The 16,453-nt window shown below is 41.2% G+C and overlaps 1 protein-coding gene across 10 annotated transcripts in view; it reads right to left on the bottom strand.

Moving 5' to 3' along the window:
- LOC105471403 (nuclear respiratory factor 1) overlaps nucleotides 1-16,453 on the bottom strand; it is a 149,643-nt gene that overhangs the window by 40,895 nt on the left and 92,295 nt on the right. For all 10 annotated transcript variants that reach the window (XM_011723890.2, XM_024789577.2, XM_071094513.1 and 7 more), the window contains 3 exons: nucleotides 9,628-9,786; nucleotides 8,309-8,506; nucleotides 7,311-7,412 (listed from right to left, as the gene is read on the bottom strand). In XM_011723890.2, coding sequence (XP_011722192.1) covers nucleotides 7,311-7,412; nucleotides 8,309-8,506; nucleotides 9,628-9,786 — 459 coding nt within the window. The remainder of the gene's footprint in view (nucleotides 1-7,310; nucleotides 7,413-8,308; nucleotides 8,507-9,627; nucleotides 9,787-16,453) is intronic.

Here is a 16,453-nt window from a genome sequence, read left to right on the forward strand (position 1 = left end):
TAGTAAAAAAACAAAGCCACGAAAGTATAATTTTAAAAGTAATTTTTCCAATAATTGTTACTTTTTAGCTAAATACACATACTCTTTAAAATTAACATGACCTGCAATGTACAGAACAGAGTTTTAAGCATGCTACCTTTTGTGTAAAAAAGGGGGTATTAGAATATATACCTGAATTTTCTTGCATTTGCCATAAAGAAATTCTGGAAGGACACACAAAAGCCACTGAATATATTCTCTGGATTATATGTGTGGGGTTCAGAGGAGCTGGAAACAAGTTGGATGGGAGATAGAAAGCAAGACCTTCCACTGTACTTTTTTTTTTTTTTGAGAGGGAGTCTCCCTCTGTTGCCCAAGCTGGAGTGCAATGGCACAATCTTGGCTTACTGCAACCTCTATCTCCCAGGTTGAGCGATTCTCCTGCCTCAGGCTCCCAAGTAGCTGGGATTATAGGTGTGTGCCACCACCTCTGGCTAATTTTTGTATTTTTAGTAGAGACGGGGTTTCACCATGTTGGCCAGGCTGGTCTCAAACTCCTGATCTTAGGTGATCCACCTGCCTGTCTCCCAAAGTGCTAGGATTACAGGCATGAGTCACCACGCCTGGCCCACTCTACACTTTTAAATACGTTTCTCGATTTACCTCCCGATGTATACATACTTCAAAACAACACATTGTGCAAGATAAATATATACAATTTTTTGTCAATTTAAATAAATACATAATAAAGTTTAAAAATATATAGGCTGGGTTGTTAGAAATAGCCCATGAGAAGAAAAAAAATTCAAACTATACCAAAATTTCAAACTGTATCAAAGGGAATATGATACCAGTACTCCAGACCCTTTATCCAAAGGGTATACTACAGTGCCTATTTTCTTTCTCTCTTATTATTTTTTTATCATTATACAATATTTCCATGTAATATACCTATTTTCTTGTGTACCTTTGTAGAGCTATTCCCACCATATGGAAGTATATTTACATAGACACACACACACACACACATTCACCCTATTTCCCCTTTCTACTACCTCCTCTTTAAAATAAAAATGGCAGCATATTCTACATATCTTTTGTATCTTGCTTTTTTCACAAACAGTACATCTCCGAAATGATTCCATTTTGGAACATATAAAACTACTTTACTGATTCACGATTCTTAAGAATGGCTGCATGGTGGCTGGGCGCGGTGGCTCACGCCTATAATCCCAGCACTTTGGGAGGCCGAGGCGGGCGGATCACAAGGTCAGGAGATCGAGACCAGGGTGAAACCCCGTCTCTAAAAATACAAAAAATTAGCCGGGCGCAGTGGCGGGCGCCTATAGTCCCAGCTACTCGGGAGTCTGAGGCAGGAGAATGGCGTGAATCCGGGAGGCGGAGCTTGCAGTGAGCCGAGATCGTGCCACTGCACTCCAGCCTGGGCGACAGAGCGAGACTCCGTCTCAAAAAAAAAAAAAAAAAGAATGGTTGCATGGGATTGCTTTTTTTTTTTTTTTTCTTTTTTTGAGACGGAGTTTCGCTTTTGTTGCCCAGATTGGAGTGCAGTGGCATGATCTCAGCTCACCGCAACCTCTGCCTTCCAGGTTCAAGTGATTCTCCTGCCTCAGCCTCCCGAGTAGCTGGGATTACAGGCATGCACCACCACACCCAGTTAATTCTGTATTTTTAGTAGAGACAGGGTTTCTCCATGTTGGTCAGGCTGGTCTTGAACTCCCAACCTCAGGTGATCCACCTGCCTCCACCTCCCAAAGTGTTGGGAAGCATTGAATTATATAGAAAACATCATCATTTATTTAACAAGTCATCTTTCAATGCACATTTAGGTGGTTTACAGTCTTTTGCTATTAACAAACAGTGCTGTGATGAATATCCTTATATACTATTATACTTTGTATATCACATGTGAGTCTATTTACAGGGTAAATGCCTAGAGGTAGAATTATGGATCAAACTTACTTTGCATTTTTATTTTGATGGAAACTGCTAAACTCAGAAACTAATTTTTTAAAGTGTAGCAAAAACTGCTTTCTTTTCAGTAGGGGAGAAGTTATGAAGACTCTCCCACTGCCCACAGCAAAAAACCCAAAAACAAAAATCATACTCTCTGGTGATAGGGTACACGAGAATCCAGGTTTGCCAGGCCTACACAGAGTCTCTCAGTCTCGGCATGCTAACATTTTGGCCCAGGGATCCTTGGTTGTAGGGCTGTCCTGTGCATTGCAGTATGGTTAGCAGCATCCTGGCTTCTACCCACTAGTTGCCAATAGCACCCTCCCCAGTCAGGAAAGTAAAAAATGTCTCCAGATATTGCCAAATGTCCCCTCTGGTCTGGGGTACAGAACCACTGATTTTAGTACAATTCTTTGTGTTTAGAGACTTGGTTCTGAATACCTGTATCTAGTTACTTCAGTCTGTTTTGCTCAATAAAAACTCGTTGATTAATTATCCACCCTCAAAACTGAAAAGTAGCAAGGGCAGTAAAAGCAGTTTCTATTCTGAAGTACGGCGGGTGATCCATCAGCTCAGGTGTATATGTCTTTGGACTCCTGGACTCAAGACCTTAGCAGTGCTTACTGCAGCTCTTTCTATTCCTGCTTCACATTGCTGGGGCCTGGTGAGTAGTTATCTTGTGCCTGCTTGTTACCGTGTTCCAAAGGAAGTGCTCCAAGCTTTAGGAGGTAGATATTTTAAATGCTTCCTGCTTTAGTTCTATCACCATACTTAGATTATGATAATGCTTTTCAGAATGTTTGCCAAAAGCCTCCCAGAGAAAGAGACATTCCTTTGAGCTACCTTCGTGTTTGCCCTGAGTTCTCATGGGCAGTGGATTGTGCCAACAAGCCTTCAGGGCCCATCACTCCTGAGGCAGAGATATCCTAGAGCTGCAAAGTTGCCCCTCAGGAACTCCAAAGCTCTTGTTTTCCAAGGTTGCTTGCTTTCATCTCATTGCTCCAATGAACATTACTGCCAACACTGCCAGTGTAAGAGGCAAGCTGTACTATCAATTCTTAGGTGGCTGATGATTCCACTCAAAACATCCACTGAAGCTGGGCAGTGCTGTTGCCTACTGCGAGGGAATGGTCTTCCTGTTTCCTGATCTGCCCCTCTATTTTAGTCCGGCACATGCTGCTGTTCTCACCTGAGCTTGGTCCAGTGTGGCTCTCTCGAGTCCTCAAACTCCAAAAGCAGCAAGTCACTACAGACACATTTAGTTACAACTATACTTGTAGTGAAAATAGCATTAGAATGCTGCCATATACAGTATAATTTAAGAAAGTTAAATTACATGTCATGGAATGACAGTAAATAGTGAAGAGAAAAGAGGAGGAGAAACAGAGAAGAGATTTCTAATCAGAAATACAGCAGGTGATCAAGAAATCAGTTCAAGTGCCAGCATCTCTTCGGAATTTCCTATTCCTGAGTCTCGGCGCTTTCTTAAACTGTGTTTACTTAAGCTCTTGTTGCATTCCCTTCCCCAAAGAAAGGGCCACAAGCCCTGGGAGGGGAAGATATTCAGAAGATATCTCATTGGTTACTATGCATTTCTGAGAGAGCCCCTCTACCATAAGGCCCTTCAAACTGTGGCTGTTCCACGCTTTCACAAGTTAATGCACTGAACGTGTTGCTCCCTTTGACAGGGTAGAACTCCTATCCCTCTCCTTTGTTTGGCTAGTTACCCCTCTAGTCTAAGCTCAGGGGCTTCCTCTGGGAAGTGTTTCCTGAGACAATTCCATTCCCCTGAAGTCCAGATGAGGGCCTCTCCTCTGCTGTTCCACAGCACCCTGGGGTTGCTGCTACTAGACGCTTATCTCACTGCAATTGTTCTTTGCCTTTCTTTACCACCTACCTATGTGCACCTTAAGGGAAAGGGGAGTCTTTATTATCTTTTATCTACAGTCTCTACAGTGCCTGGCACAGGGCTCAAAAACTGTTTACTGAAGGGATGGATGGAAAAATACTACTGGTATTTTCCTACTTGTTATTCAGCCTGCCCATATTTAAGGTAAATCGACATCCATAAAAATATACCTAAAATGAGTTACGCAATTCAAAACTGTTACATATATTAATGGCTCAGTTTAAAATTCACATCTCTAATGTTTTTGTACTTTGGCTTTCTCTTCTTCTAACAGAATTATATATACTATTATCAACAGATACCATTCTATTTCAAATTTAGACTTTTCTGACACCTAATGCAATTGATATCACCAATACCTGGTCTTATCACGCAGCAGAATGGATTCTCAAACCCATCTGCGTCTTTCAATATGCCATCAAAATAAAAACTGTATATTTTAAAATCAACATAGTTTATTTCATATTATTTTGAAATTCTTTCCTTGTTCAATTATAAACATCTATGTAGGCCGGGCGCGGTGGCTCATGCCTGTAATCCCAGCACTTTGGGAAGCCAAGACGGGTGGATCACGAGGTCAGGAGATCAAGACCATCCTGGCTAACACGGTGAAACCCCGTCTCTACTAAAAATACAAAAAAATTAGCCAGCCTGGTGGCAGGCGCCTGTAGTCCCAGCTACTCGGGAGGCTGAGGCAGGAGAATGGCGGAAACCCACGAGGCGGAGCTTGCAGTGAGCCGAGATCGCGCCACTGCACTCCAGCCTGGGCGACAGCAAGACTCTGTCAAAAAACAAACAAACAAAAAAGTCTATGTAACTTGTTCTGTGTCACTAATTACTTTTCAGCTGCTTAAGGCTATAGAGTTTGTTGCTCTGTAATTACTCAGATTACTGAGTATTCTCAGCTCAGCAGGCCCCCAAATGACCCTTTCCATAAATAACCGGACGCTGAAGACAGTGTGGTAATGGTGAGAGCTCTCACTGGGAAGGCTGGGATAACAAAATGACCACACAACTTCTAAAAGTATAGGCACTGTTTGTTGTTATACTTTCTGCCCCATGGGAGAAAAGACCAAGCAAAAAGGCTGTTTCTACTGAGTCACCTGATACAGTGTCTACACTGGCATCGATGTGGCCTTATATAGCCCACTTCAGAGAAATATTAGAGTCATTACAGTTCTTATGGTTCAAAGCTAAGACACTAACAACTATGTCAACATCTAAGAGAAATCAGACGGCAAACGGAAACACAATATAATCTAAACATGTCACTTTCTGACATAACCTATGCTTCCTCTCTTTATGTCATTTTCATTTCACTGGAAGTGTAGGAAGAGTTAAGAGTATTTTTTTTCATCTGACTGAATCCAGGTATTTACCAAAAGGCTATAAAAACTTTATATATGTCATTCAGCAACCTCCACAATAGCTGGCTTAACAATGATGTTAGTGTGCCAGAAAAGCCAGACATATGCAACTGAGATTTAAAAAATATTTTCTATGAATATTTGAATATGTTGATTACTTTTGTATGTTATTTAGCAAAGTATATTTCTTAGACTTAGTCCCAGAGAAGTATTTAAGAGACACAACTCTGGCCGGGTGCAGTGGCTCACGCCTGTAATCCTAGCGCTTTGGGAGGCTGAGGCAGGCAGATCACGAGGTCAAGAGATCGAGACCATCCTGGCCAACATGGTGAAACCCCATCTCTACTAAAAATACAAAAATTAGCTGGGCATGGTGGTGCATGCCTGTAGCCCCAGCTACTCAGGCGGCTGAGGCAGAAGAATCGCTTGAACTCGGCAGGTAGAGGTTGCAGTGAGGTGAGATCATGCCACTACACTCCAGCCTGGGCCACAGAGTGAGATTCCGTCTCAAAAAAACAAAAAAACAAAAAAAAAAACAAAAAAAAAAAGGAAAGAAAGAAACACTACTCCATAAATATGTTATAAATATTATGTGTCAAAAACAAAATTTTTATAGAGAAGGAAACAAAGTTACTTTCTTTAAATAGTACCAAGAAACATTCAGTAGAGAGATACGGTTGATAACACTTTGTCTAAGCCAAAAACTAACACATCTTCTAACTCCACCCCTTGTTGTCTTTTCTACTTCTTTCAGACTTTAAGGAGTGTCATCTCGTTCTAGTGTTCTGGACCTGACAAATTCTTTGCTTTGCTAATCCATATCCTTTAATGATGTTTATGTACTTAGAAAGTAAGTGTTCTGTCAACCTTCACCTTTCCTCACCCAATAACCAAGTTTTTCAGTGTCCCAAACTTTCCCAGGCTCCTTAGGTGGAAAGGAGGTACACATGCTTTGCAGCATCCCTTACAGCAAGGCTAGAGGTCATTCACGTAGACCTCTCTCTCTTCCTCACTAGACTGGAGTCCCATGAGGGCAAGGATCCTGTGCAAATCAACGCCACACAGCTGTAGCTATACAGGGTTTCGGCACATGCAGGCTGGCCAAGGAGCCTGTGGTGCACTCTCCCTCCATCTCCCAGCCATGCAGCCTTTGCCAGTTCCCCCCGTCTCCTGAGGGGCACATATGAAAGTGACTTTGTGGTGTTCTAAGGGGAAATGCGCCATGGCTCTCAACAAGGGTGAGATAACACTTTTAGCTTTATTTCTGATACTGCTCTTCGATTATCTGTTGGCTATTTTTCAAACTTCAGGACACCACATCAGTATCTTCAAGGGAAACACTCATGGTGACGTAACAAACTCCCTCCTTCACTTGTTGAATCTTCACCAATGTCTCAGAGCCTAGGTAATGTTTTTCTCAGTTCATTATCCAGCTTCAACACTGCTCTGGGACTTTGGGCAAATCATGTAAGCTCTAAAGCGAATCATCATCTCTAAAGTGAAGATGATAATGGAACTTACACTTCATAGGGTCGAGTGTTTAGCCCACCAAGTGATCAATAAAGGTTGGCTGTCTTTAGGTTAACGTCCCATAATTATCCCAATTTTGCTAAGGAAGAATTCTCCTAAGAAATCTTCAAAGGCATATTTAAAATGTAATAAATCATGTTACTGACTTGCAAACATATTTATCCCTTCAAAGTAGGCTTCCCTTAATTCCAGTTTTAATGCATCATTCTTTTTTTCATAAAGACCAAAGATGAAATTCTTTGGGATTCACAGCATAAAAATGCTAAAGGGATAATCCCTTCATATTGTGTATAATACCAAATGCTATACATTCAAACGTAAAATTCTAAGTTCCTGACAGTTGGGTTTGAGTCATACTAATCCATGAATCTTAATTGTTACAATTAATACACATAGCATGACACTTTCCAAAACTTTCATGGTTTCATGTTCAAAAGGTTTAAATGAACGAGTGCTGCAGACATGCAGGCTACTCCATCCTCTGGACCTTTGCTTCTCCCTCATTATACATTCAAGTATTTAAGAAGATGCAGACAGAATCTCTTTCTTACCTCTCCATCAGCCACGGCAGAATAATTCACTTGGGCAACGGTGACTGTGGTTGGCAATTCTGAAGCATCAGCCAATGTGGCTACTGTTGCCCCCGTACCAACCTAAAAAAAAATATGGAAAGTGATAAGTGTCGCTGGATGGATCCTTCCACTTCTTTACTCAGAAGCTAAGACTCCTTTAATCCCAAATTTAGCGCAGATAACAATGAATATGTCTTATGATGTGAAATCTAAAATCATATTCACTAAAATTATAGTTCAGAGACTATCATGAGTTTCAGAATTTTATTTCAACCAAATAAATCGATATGAGAAGAGCTATCCCACTGCCACATCCATGCCCAGTGTCGGTCAACCAACTTTCTGTTCTCACCCCAATTGGAACTTCAGAGGTTCCCAATCAACAAATTGTGTTTTACCTCAGAAGAGGTCATTCAGAAGGAATATTCCCTGATCACTGACAGTGAAACTGTAAAACAGAAGTCATTTTAAGGCCAGGCATGGTGGCTCACATCTGTAATCCCAGCATTTTAGGAGGCCGAGGCAGGAGGATTGCTTGAGTTCAGGAGTTTGAGACCAGCCTAGGCAACATGGAAAGGCCTTGTCTCTACCAAAAAAAAAAAAGTCAGCCAGGCCTGGTGGCATACACCTGTAGTCCCAGCTACTTGGGAGGCTGAGGTGGGAGAATCACTTGAGCCCGGGGGGTTGAGCCTGCAGTGAGCTGTGATGACAGAGAGAGATCCTGTCTCAAAAAAAAAAAGAGCCCTTTAAAAGTGCTTTGTTTTGGAAATGTCCAGGAAGCTACTCATAGCTCTGTATTTAGCAAATGCAAAGAATTTAAACTATTCTTCAGGAATCAATTTCAGGTAGGAAGATGGTGGGGAGCTATATACAGTTCATACAAGAGTTCGCACAAAGGAAACTCTCCCCAGTCTGAGGTGAGGTGCCCACTGATCCATCTCAGAAGCCACAGTCTGGTAGCCCTCAGGTTTACTCACCTGGATAAGTGAGACAGTGCCATCAGGGTTACTAAAGGTCTGGACGACAGTCTGTGACGGTACGAGATGAGCTATACTGTGCGTGGCTGTGGCCTGCGTTTGCGTTTGCTGATCCTCAAAGGCATACAAAAGGTCTTCCCGCCCATGCTGTTTATAACAGTTTTTAACTATGGTCCGTAGTGCCTGGGTCCATGAAACCTGTCACCAAATGACGGGAAAAGCACAGTGAGCCACAAAGAACTTTGGTTATTTAGTCCCAATATGCAATAAGCAGCTACTTCTTTATCAAATCAAACCAAACCAAACCTCTTATAAACTCTCCTAGGATTATTTCCCACAGACTGGTTCTGGTAGAAAGAAGCTGAGTACGAAGTATCAAAGAGGCCTTCTCATTGGTTTCTTCTTGATCAAAGTCTAGTTTACACCCTATTCCAACCTGAGGCCGAACTCTTAAACTTCTTGCAAAGAAAGATTATTCTGATCTAGAATGGCATATTAAGATTCTCAGTAAACTTCCAAGCTAAATGAAAAATAAATACACGGCCGGGTATGGTGGCTCACGCCTGTAATCCCAGCTCTTTGGGGAGGCCGATGAGGGAGGATGACCTGAGGTCGGGAGTTCGAGACCAGCCTGACCAACATGGAGAAACCCCGTCTCTACTAAAAATACAAAATTAGCCAGGCGTGGTGGCGTACGCCTGTAATCCCAACTACTCGGGAGGCTGAGACAAGAGAATCGCTTGAACCTGGGAGGCAGAGGTTGCAGTGAGCCAAGATCGCGCCATTGCACTCCAGCCTGGGCAACAAAAGTGAGATTCTGTCTCACAAAAAAAAAAAAAAGAAAGAAAAGAAAAATACGCAAAAAAAGAGTAAGGAATGATATGTAGTTTAGTCTTCTAAAAGTTTTGTTATTAGCAGGCTCAGCTGGCAGACTTCATATCCTTCTAATTCCATATTTACATTGTTCAACAATGATTTTTAGTAACCAGAAATAACAGCATTTCTAAGTGTTCAAGTGATTAATACTTTTACTTCGAGTTTCTTTGACGTTCCCAAGCACTTCATAAAATTAAAACTGCTCCAAAAGGCAACCCCAAAGACACAGTTTAAATTCATGAATCCACCCTAGTCTTCTCTTTACAGTATAGTGATGGAGCGACAAATGGAAAAAGCTATAAATCAAAGAACATTAGTCTTCGGAGGGACAGGCTTAACATTACACAAAGACTTTTTAGCACAAGATGTAGAAATGACAAAAATTGAAGTGGTTGATTTAGGATGGAAAAGCAATCAGGTAACTCAGTCAGAGGAATTCTCACCCTCTGCTTTTGCTCTTCTGTGCGGACATCACTCCGGACATTTGCCCAGGGGATATCTTCAGGCCACCAGATGGGCTTGCAGCTTTCTTTCCCCCAGCCTGGTTTTCCCCGACCTGTGGAGTACTTGAGCATCTCTGGGATAAATGCCCGAAGCTGGGCCTGGAAGAGAACAGTATGGTCATCAATATTCATGAAAGACATCTGGGGTGTGTTTATGACCCCTTAAATTCTAACCTTATAAAACAGAGAGGTTTCTGGGAAGGTCCCAGAGAATTGTAAGATGTGACTGATGAAAACCCGCTGTTTTCCATAGGTTTCTATATCTCCATGGGTGGTTGAGAATTATAAATATATTGGTAAAGTGCACCTTAGGCTGCATTTTGTAGACTTCTTCCTATAAGAGTAAGAATATCTGCCCCTAAATTTAATTTCTGCTTCCCAAGATAGTACTGGTACTATGGCTTATTTCCCTTCTGTAGTTTTCATGCATGTAAGGTGCCAAACTCACGGTGTTTTCAACACTGTTCTGGAAGTAGGAATCAATGCAATTAGATAAGAGAGAAATAACAGGTGAACTGATAAAATCAATATTATTTATAGATGAAGTAACTTTATATCTAGAGAATTCCGAAGAGATCAAATGAAAAACTCCTATAAACAATACGAGAATTCAATAAGGTGGCTGATTATAAAATATATGAAAATAAACAGCCTTTAACTTAGTAAAAAGGGAAAATAACCCTAAAACTCTTCTAGAAATTTTCCAGTAAGCTAGGCCACTGTCCATGAGTCTGACATATAGACATAGTAAAACATGTGCGAATTTAAATGCATTATGGACTTCATTCAGATTTATTTTACAAATCAAATCCAGACCAAACAGGTTTTAAACCACAAAGACAACTGCCATTCTTATTTCCTGGCATAGTAACCACACTCTGTGTGTGCTCGGGGAGGGTCTACTTTGTGAATATTCTTAATCGCTGATAATGACTTTTGGCAAGAAAAGCAGTTTATCAAGTTATGGTCTATGCCTCCTTCCCAGACCTACTGTTTCCCTTTCACCTGGAGGTCTACAGCACTCCAGAGATAAGTAGCATCCTGCAACTAAGGATGCATCCATATTGCCCCTGCAGTTGAAAACCAAAAAGAGGCCACTTTTAGCAATCAATCAGACTCAGGGGCGTGGATTTATAGTTACAAAGTAAAATAAGAAAAAAACTGAAATGGGAATACTTAAGTATTAATGAGAGAATGAGTATAGCAACACTTTATTATTAAAGATTTCTATAAATATCAGGTGTTCTCATCATTCTTATAATACATATTAGATATTATTTTATGAAAAGATGATACAGATTGTTACATAACAGGGAACCAGGAACCCAATCAGTAATGTTTACCTAATAAAGTTCTGGCTGACTGTAGTCATGCTGTTAAGTCCTGTGCCAAGCCTGCCACTTCACCTCTAAGTCCCCCAATGCCCCCGACAGTCTCCTGCCTACAGGATATGATATAATATACTCCATATATATTTGGCTCTGGCATCAAGCAGCAGGCTGATAGAAACGTATCCATTTAAAAACCCATCAGCTGGCTCATGCGGTCATTACTTCAGTTATTTTAAGAAAGTACATTTCAAAGTCATTTTTCCCTTTATTCTAATTTCTTGGGAGTGTGTCTTTTTCTAGGCTCAAATACACAGAGCAGGAAAGGGCTTAATCTTCACACACAATATTTTATACTTCTTCATGTCAAAAAAAAAAAAAGGCTTTCTCAGAGGTGTAGATTAAATAAACTGATACAGACTTTCATAAACTCCCTTTTCTTTGAACATCATTAACAGTTTCCAAAGAGGAGAATTATTTCTATTCATACCTAGGACAGTCTGGAGAAAATGAAATGAGAAGGCTAAATAATTCTAAATTAACAAAATCCTAAAGTGGGTTGGGTACAGTGGCTCACGCCTGTAATCCCTGCACCTTGGGAGGCTCAGGGAGGCAGACTGCTTGAGACCAAGAGTTCGAGCCCAGCTTGGGCAACACAGTGGGACTCTGTCTCTACCAAAAATACAAAACTCAGTCAGCTACAGTGGCACGTGCCTATAGTCCCAGCTACTGGAGAGGCTGAGGCAGGGGGATCGCCTGAGCCCAGGAGGTCAAGGATGCAGCGAGCCATGATGGTGCCACTTCACTCCAGCCTGGGTGACACAGTGAGACCTTGTCTCGAAACAAAACAAAACAAAAACCCTAAAGCAGGTGACAGAGCAAGACCCTGTCTTTTTTTTTTTTTTTTTTTTTTTTTGAGACGGAGTCTGGCTCTGTCCCCCAGGCTGGAGTGCAGTGGCCGGATCTCAGCTCACTGCAAGCCCCGCCTCCCGGGTTCACGCCATTCTCCTGCCTCAGCCTCCCGAGTAGCTGGGACTACAGGCGCCCGCCACCTCGCCCGGCTAATTTTTTTTGTATTTTAGTAGAGACAGGGTTTCACTGTGTTAGCCAGGATGGTCTCGATCTCCTGAACTCGTGATCCGCCATTCTCGGCCTCCCAAAGTGCTGGGATTACAGGCTTGAGCCACCGCGCCCGGCCAAGACCCTGTCTTAAACCAAACAAACAAAACAAAAATCCTAAAGTGGCCAGAAAGCATTCACTGTGGAAAATACTAGACTGATAGAGTCTGCTCAGATCTACCTGGAACCCTATATATTCCCTAATTCTGGTGATCACTTCACTTCTGACGCCTCACCCTATTTGCACCAATAGTTCTTTATGCTCCTCAGTTCTGGGTCACGTGGACACCTTTCATCCTCAAGTCTTGCTTTGGCTCTCCCACCAGGCCTTCCAGCTGAGTTCCAATAACTCAATGTTACTTGAAAGCTGGCCTCAGCATCAGCCTCTTCACTTAAACCCCATCCTACCCTCTCTCCAGTCTACTTGTCTTCTCAACTTTTTTATCTTAGCAAGTATAAAACCACCCTTTCCCCAGATACTCAAACTAAAAATGTCAAAGTTATCTTTACTTTTCTCCTTCAACACTTATCTAGTCACGCATTGCAAGTCCGATTCTTTTGTTTTCTTTGAAATGTCTCTGGTGTCTATCCCTTCTTCTCCAGCCCCACCTTTTTCTAACTTTCTGGCCCAAGGCTAGTGCATCCTTCTAGTTGGCTTTCTTGGGGAACTCCAAGTTCTCCCTTCATTCCTTCTTCCCACATATCCTTGCTGGAGAGATTTTCCTAAATGTTACCTACATAGCTCCAATGCTCAAAACACCTTCAAATGTCTTTTAACGACGGCAACTAAACTAGATCCTTCTGCCCAGCTTTTCAGACCCACTACAATCTGGCTTCCCACTACAATCAGTTTCCATTAATTCCTACCACTCAGCCTTGGTCCTCCATCAGACAAGTCTCTGCACTGTCTTATGAACTACTAAGCCCATTCCTGCTTCTCTGCCTTTGTTCTGTCCCCTTGCTGGACTACTTTCCATGCTACTATACCACTCATTCTTTAGTGCCCAGAAAGTCCTACATTCTTTGTGGAACATATACTAACTATTCATTCATTCATTCATTCATTCATTATCTCTCTCTCTCATATACTAACTATTCATCCATTTTCATTCTCTCTCTCTCTCTCTCTCTCTCTCAGATCTTGCTCTGTGGTCCAGGCTGGAGTGCAGTGGCATGAACACAACTCAATGCAGCCTCAACCTCCAGGGCTTAAGGGATCCTCCTGCTTCAGCCTTCAGTAGTTGGGACTAAAGGTGCATGCCACTATGCCCAGCTATTTCTTTTTCTTTCTTTCTTTTTTTTTTTTTTTTTTTCTGTAGAGAAGGGGTCTCCCAATGTTGCCCAGGCTGATCTCAAACTCCTGGCCTGAAGCAATCCTTCTGCCTCGACCTCCCAAAGTGTTGGGATTTCACGTGTGAGTCATTGCACTCAGCTTCACTTCTCTTAAGTTACCTCTTTCTACCAAAAAGAACACAAGGGCTGGGTGCCGTGGCTCACGCCTGTAATCCCAGCACTTTGGGAGGTCAAGGCGAGCGGATTCCCTGGGGTCAGGAATTTAAGACCCACTTGGCCAACATGGTGAAACACCATCTTTACTAAAAATACAAAAATTAGCCAGGCATGGTGGCACATACCTGTATTGCCAGCTACTCGGGAGGCTGAGGCAGGAGAATCGCTTGAACCCAGGAGGCTGAGGTTGCAGTGAGCTATGATCGCTCAACTACACTCTAGCCTGGGTGACAGAGCAAGACTCCATCTCAAAAATACAAAACAAAACAAAACAAAAGGCTCAGAGTTGGCTCTGAATCTTAATTTTCTCATCTGTAAAATAGTAATAATAGCAAATATACAGTGTCAATTAAGAGGCTGAGATAGCAGGCATATTAATTAATAGCAGTTTTAGTATTATTACCTTAGTCATCAAGCCATCCTTTTTTCAGCAACTTCTACAGTATTCATAACTTTTGTTCTAAAATTTAGAGTTTAATTTGTTATAAAATTTAGGTGCATCATAGCTCTTTGGCAACTGATTGATAATTCTGATTTTATAATAAGAAAAAATTGTTCTTTTTTTTAAAAAAGTAGATGCTTTAAGCATCCACTCTTCAAATCTATTAAATAAAACTACTCTAAATGTAAAACAAATAAGGACTCAGAAACATCATGGCTTTAATCCAGCACAGTTTTAATCCTTAATCTGCTACAGGTTGAGCATCCCTAATCTGAAGATCTGAAATCTGGAATGTTTCAAGAGTCACATGTGGAAAATTCCACCCATGACCTCAAGTGACAGGTCACAGTCAAAATTCTATTTCATGCATAAGGTGTATATAAAACACAAATAAATTTTGTGTTTAGATCGTGGTCCCATCTCCAAGATATCTCACTAGGTATATGCAAATGTTAAAAAAATCAAAAAATATATGAAATCCGACGTACCCAAACATTTCGGGCAGGCAGTACTCAATCTATATTAAGTTTCTATCAAGTCTAAATGTGACCATTTGCCAAAAAGAAATATTTAAAAGATAAATAAGATTTTACTTTTAAATCAGGGAAAATAGGGAATTTATTCCCCCAATGCAAACAAATAGCTAGCTTTCTGAAACAGTTTACTAATACTGAACACACTGTAATGTACATAAAGACATTCATCGTTAGTTTTTCAACGATGGGTAAAGTGGAAAAAAGCAGAGGTGGCAGAAGAATGAGTTTATATGTATCTGCAACAAGGTTGAGGATGAGAAATAAAGGGTGCTAGAACTAAGAAGGAACAAATTGACCATTTGGACCAATTATTTGCTTTGAAGCAAGCAAGCTATTACTAACACACCCACAATGTACAGGAAGTTTAGGTGCATTGTTCTGCTGGGTCCCTGAGCATTAAAAATTTGTATTAATAAATCTCTGGATGAGAAATGTTTCAAATTCCTAGGAAGATGATCCCAGAGGCTAATATGAGAAGCAGGAGACACAGAAACAGTACAAAAAGAAGGTTACTTCCACAGGCTGAAACCCCATCAAGTCAAAAAATGGAACCAGAGTGAAATCAGCTGCTGGCATACAAGTTCTAATTCAGGAGCAGATCATAGCTCTTAAAAGTGCTAATTATCAAGCATATAAAATTTGCCCCTATACCAAAAGAAGTAAAAGGTATTTTCTACTATAAGAGTTTGTTTTTCAGGTGTGTACATTTTGGGAATGAAGGGTATTTTTTACTTTTAAATGCTTAAGAGATGATTTGACTTCATTGAAAAAGGCAATCTTCCTACAGGTTATTTTTACACTGTCCCAAATAAACAGTGCTAAGGCTAAAGAGACTATTAATAAAGGGAAACTAGCAGTCCAGTACAGGAAGAGTTAAATGATTCCTTTCCAGAATTCGGAACTGTGCTCTCATTACCCGTTGAATTAATTACTGGTCCTGGAGAGTTTTGGAAACCAAAGCTTTTTGATGTGCTTGTTAAGGAAGGTTTGTCTTTAATCCACAGGGAGACAATCAACAGGATCAGCAAAGCTAAAGCCTAACCTCTCAGACTGTCCTTTAATTGGGCTGGAACAAGCTTTCCTGGACTCTCATTCTGATTTAGGGCTTTAGGTGGGCCTAAGGTACCCTAGCTTGGTCAGTAAAGCCACACCAAACCAGCAAAGAATAGAAAATACTACCACTTCCCGGGACAATCAGCAAAGATAAGGATATCAAATTCATGCCCGTGTCAGTGAAAAGTAAAGATTATGTGGAAACCACAGATAGGTTTAAAATAAAAGGTTCTCTAAAACTCTAAAACGTCTAATCCAATCAAAATTAAAAAAAATTCTTGCTATGCTAGAAATTTCCTTTGTAAATTCAGTTAATTCTTTGCTATCCAACAATGCATTATCCTTACACATCCCCCAAATACCCTCTCCTCTCGTTCGCTCTATCTTTGCTCTGCATTTACCTGAGTCTAGGGATTTTGAGGCTCCTGATGTCCATTTAGGCTCAATTACCAAGAACAGGTCTTTCAAACCAACATATGTGCTACCTCCACCTCTACTGAAGAGGTCAGAGAATGCATAATAAATTTTAAGAGAAGGCAGGTGAAAGCAAATCATGCTGAAAGGTTATGTTTTGCGTAGCCTACAGAAAATAGGAATGTAGCAGGGAAGGAAAAATGGAGATTTTTCAGACTGTGGCAACACTATTTTAACTTAAAATTATTACCGTCCAGGCTGACAGACCCAATTATATTTGAATGGATAGGCCAGGCGCGGTGGTTCACGCTTGTAATCCCAGCACTTTGAGAGGCCGAGGCAGGTGGATCACGAGGTCAGGAGAT

The sequence above is a fragment of the Macaca nemestrina genome, chromosome 4 (genome assembly GCF_043159975.1).
Source record: "Macaca nemestrina isolate mMacNem1 chromosome 4, mMacNem.hap1, whole genome shotgun sequence".
Lineage (NCBI taxonomy): Eukaryota > Metazoa > Chordata > Mammalia > Primates > Cercopithecidae > Macaca > Macaca nemestrina.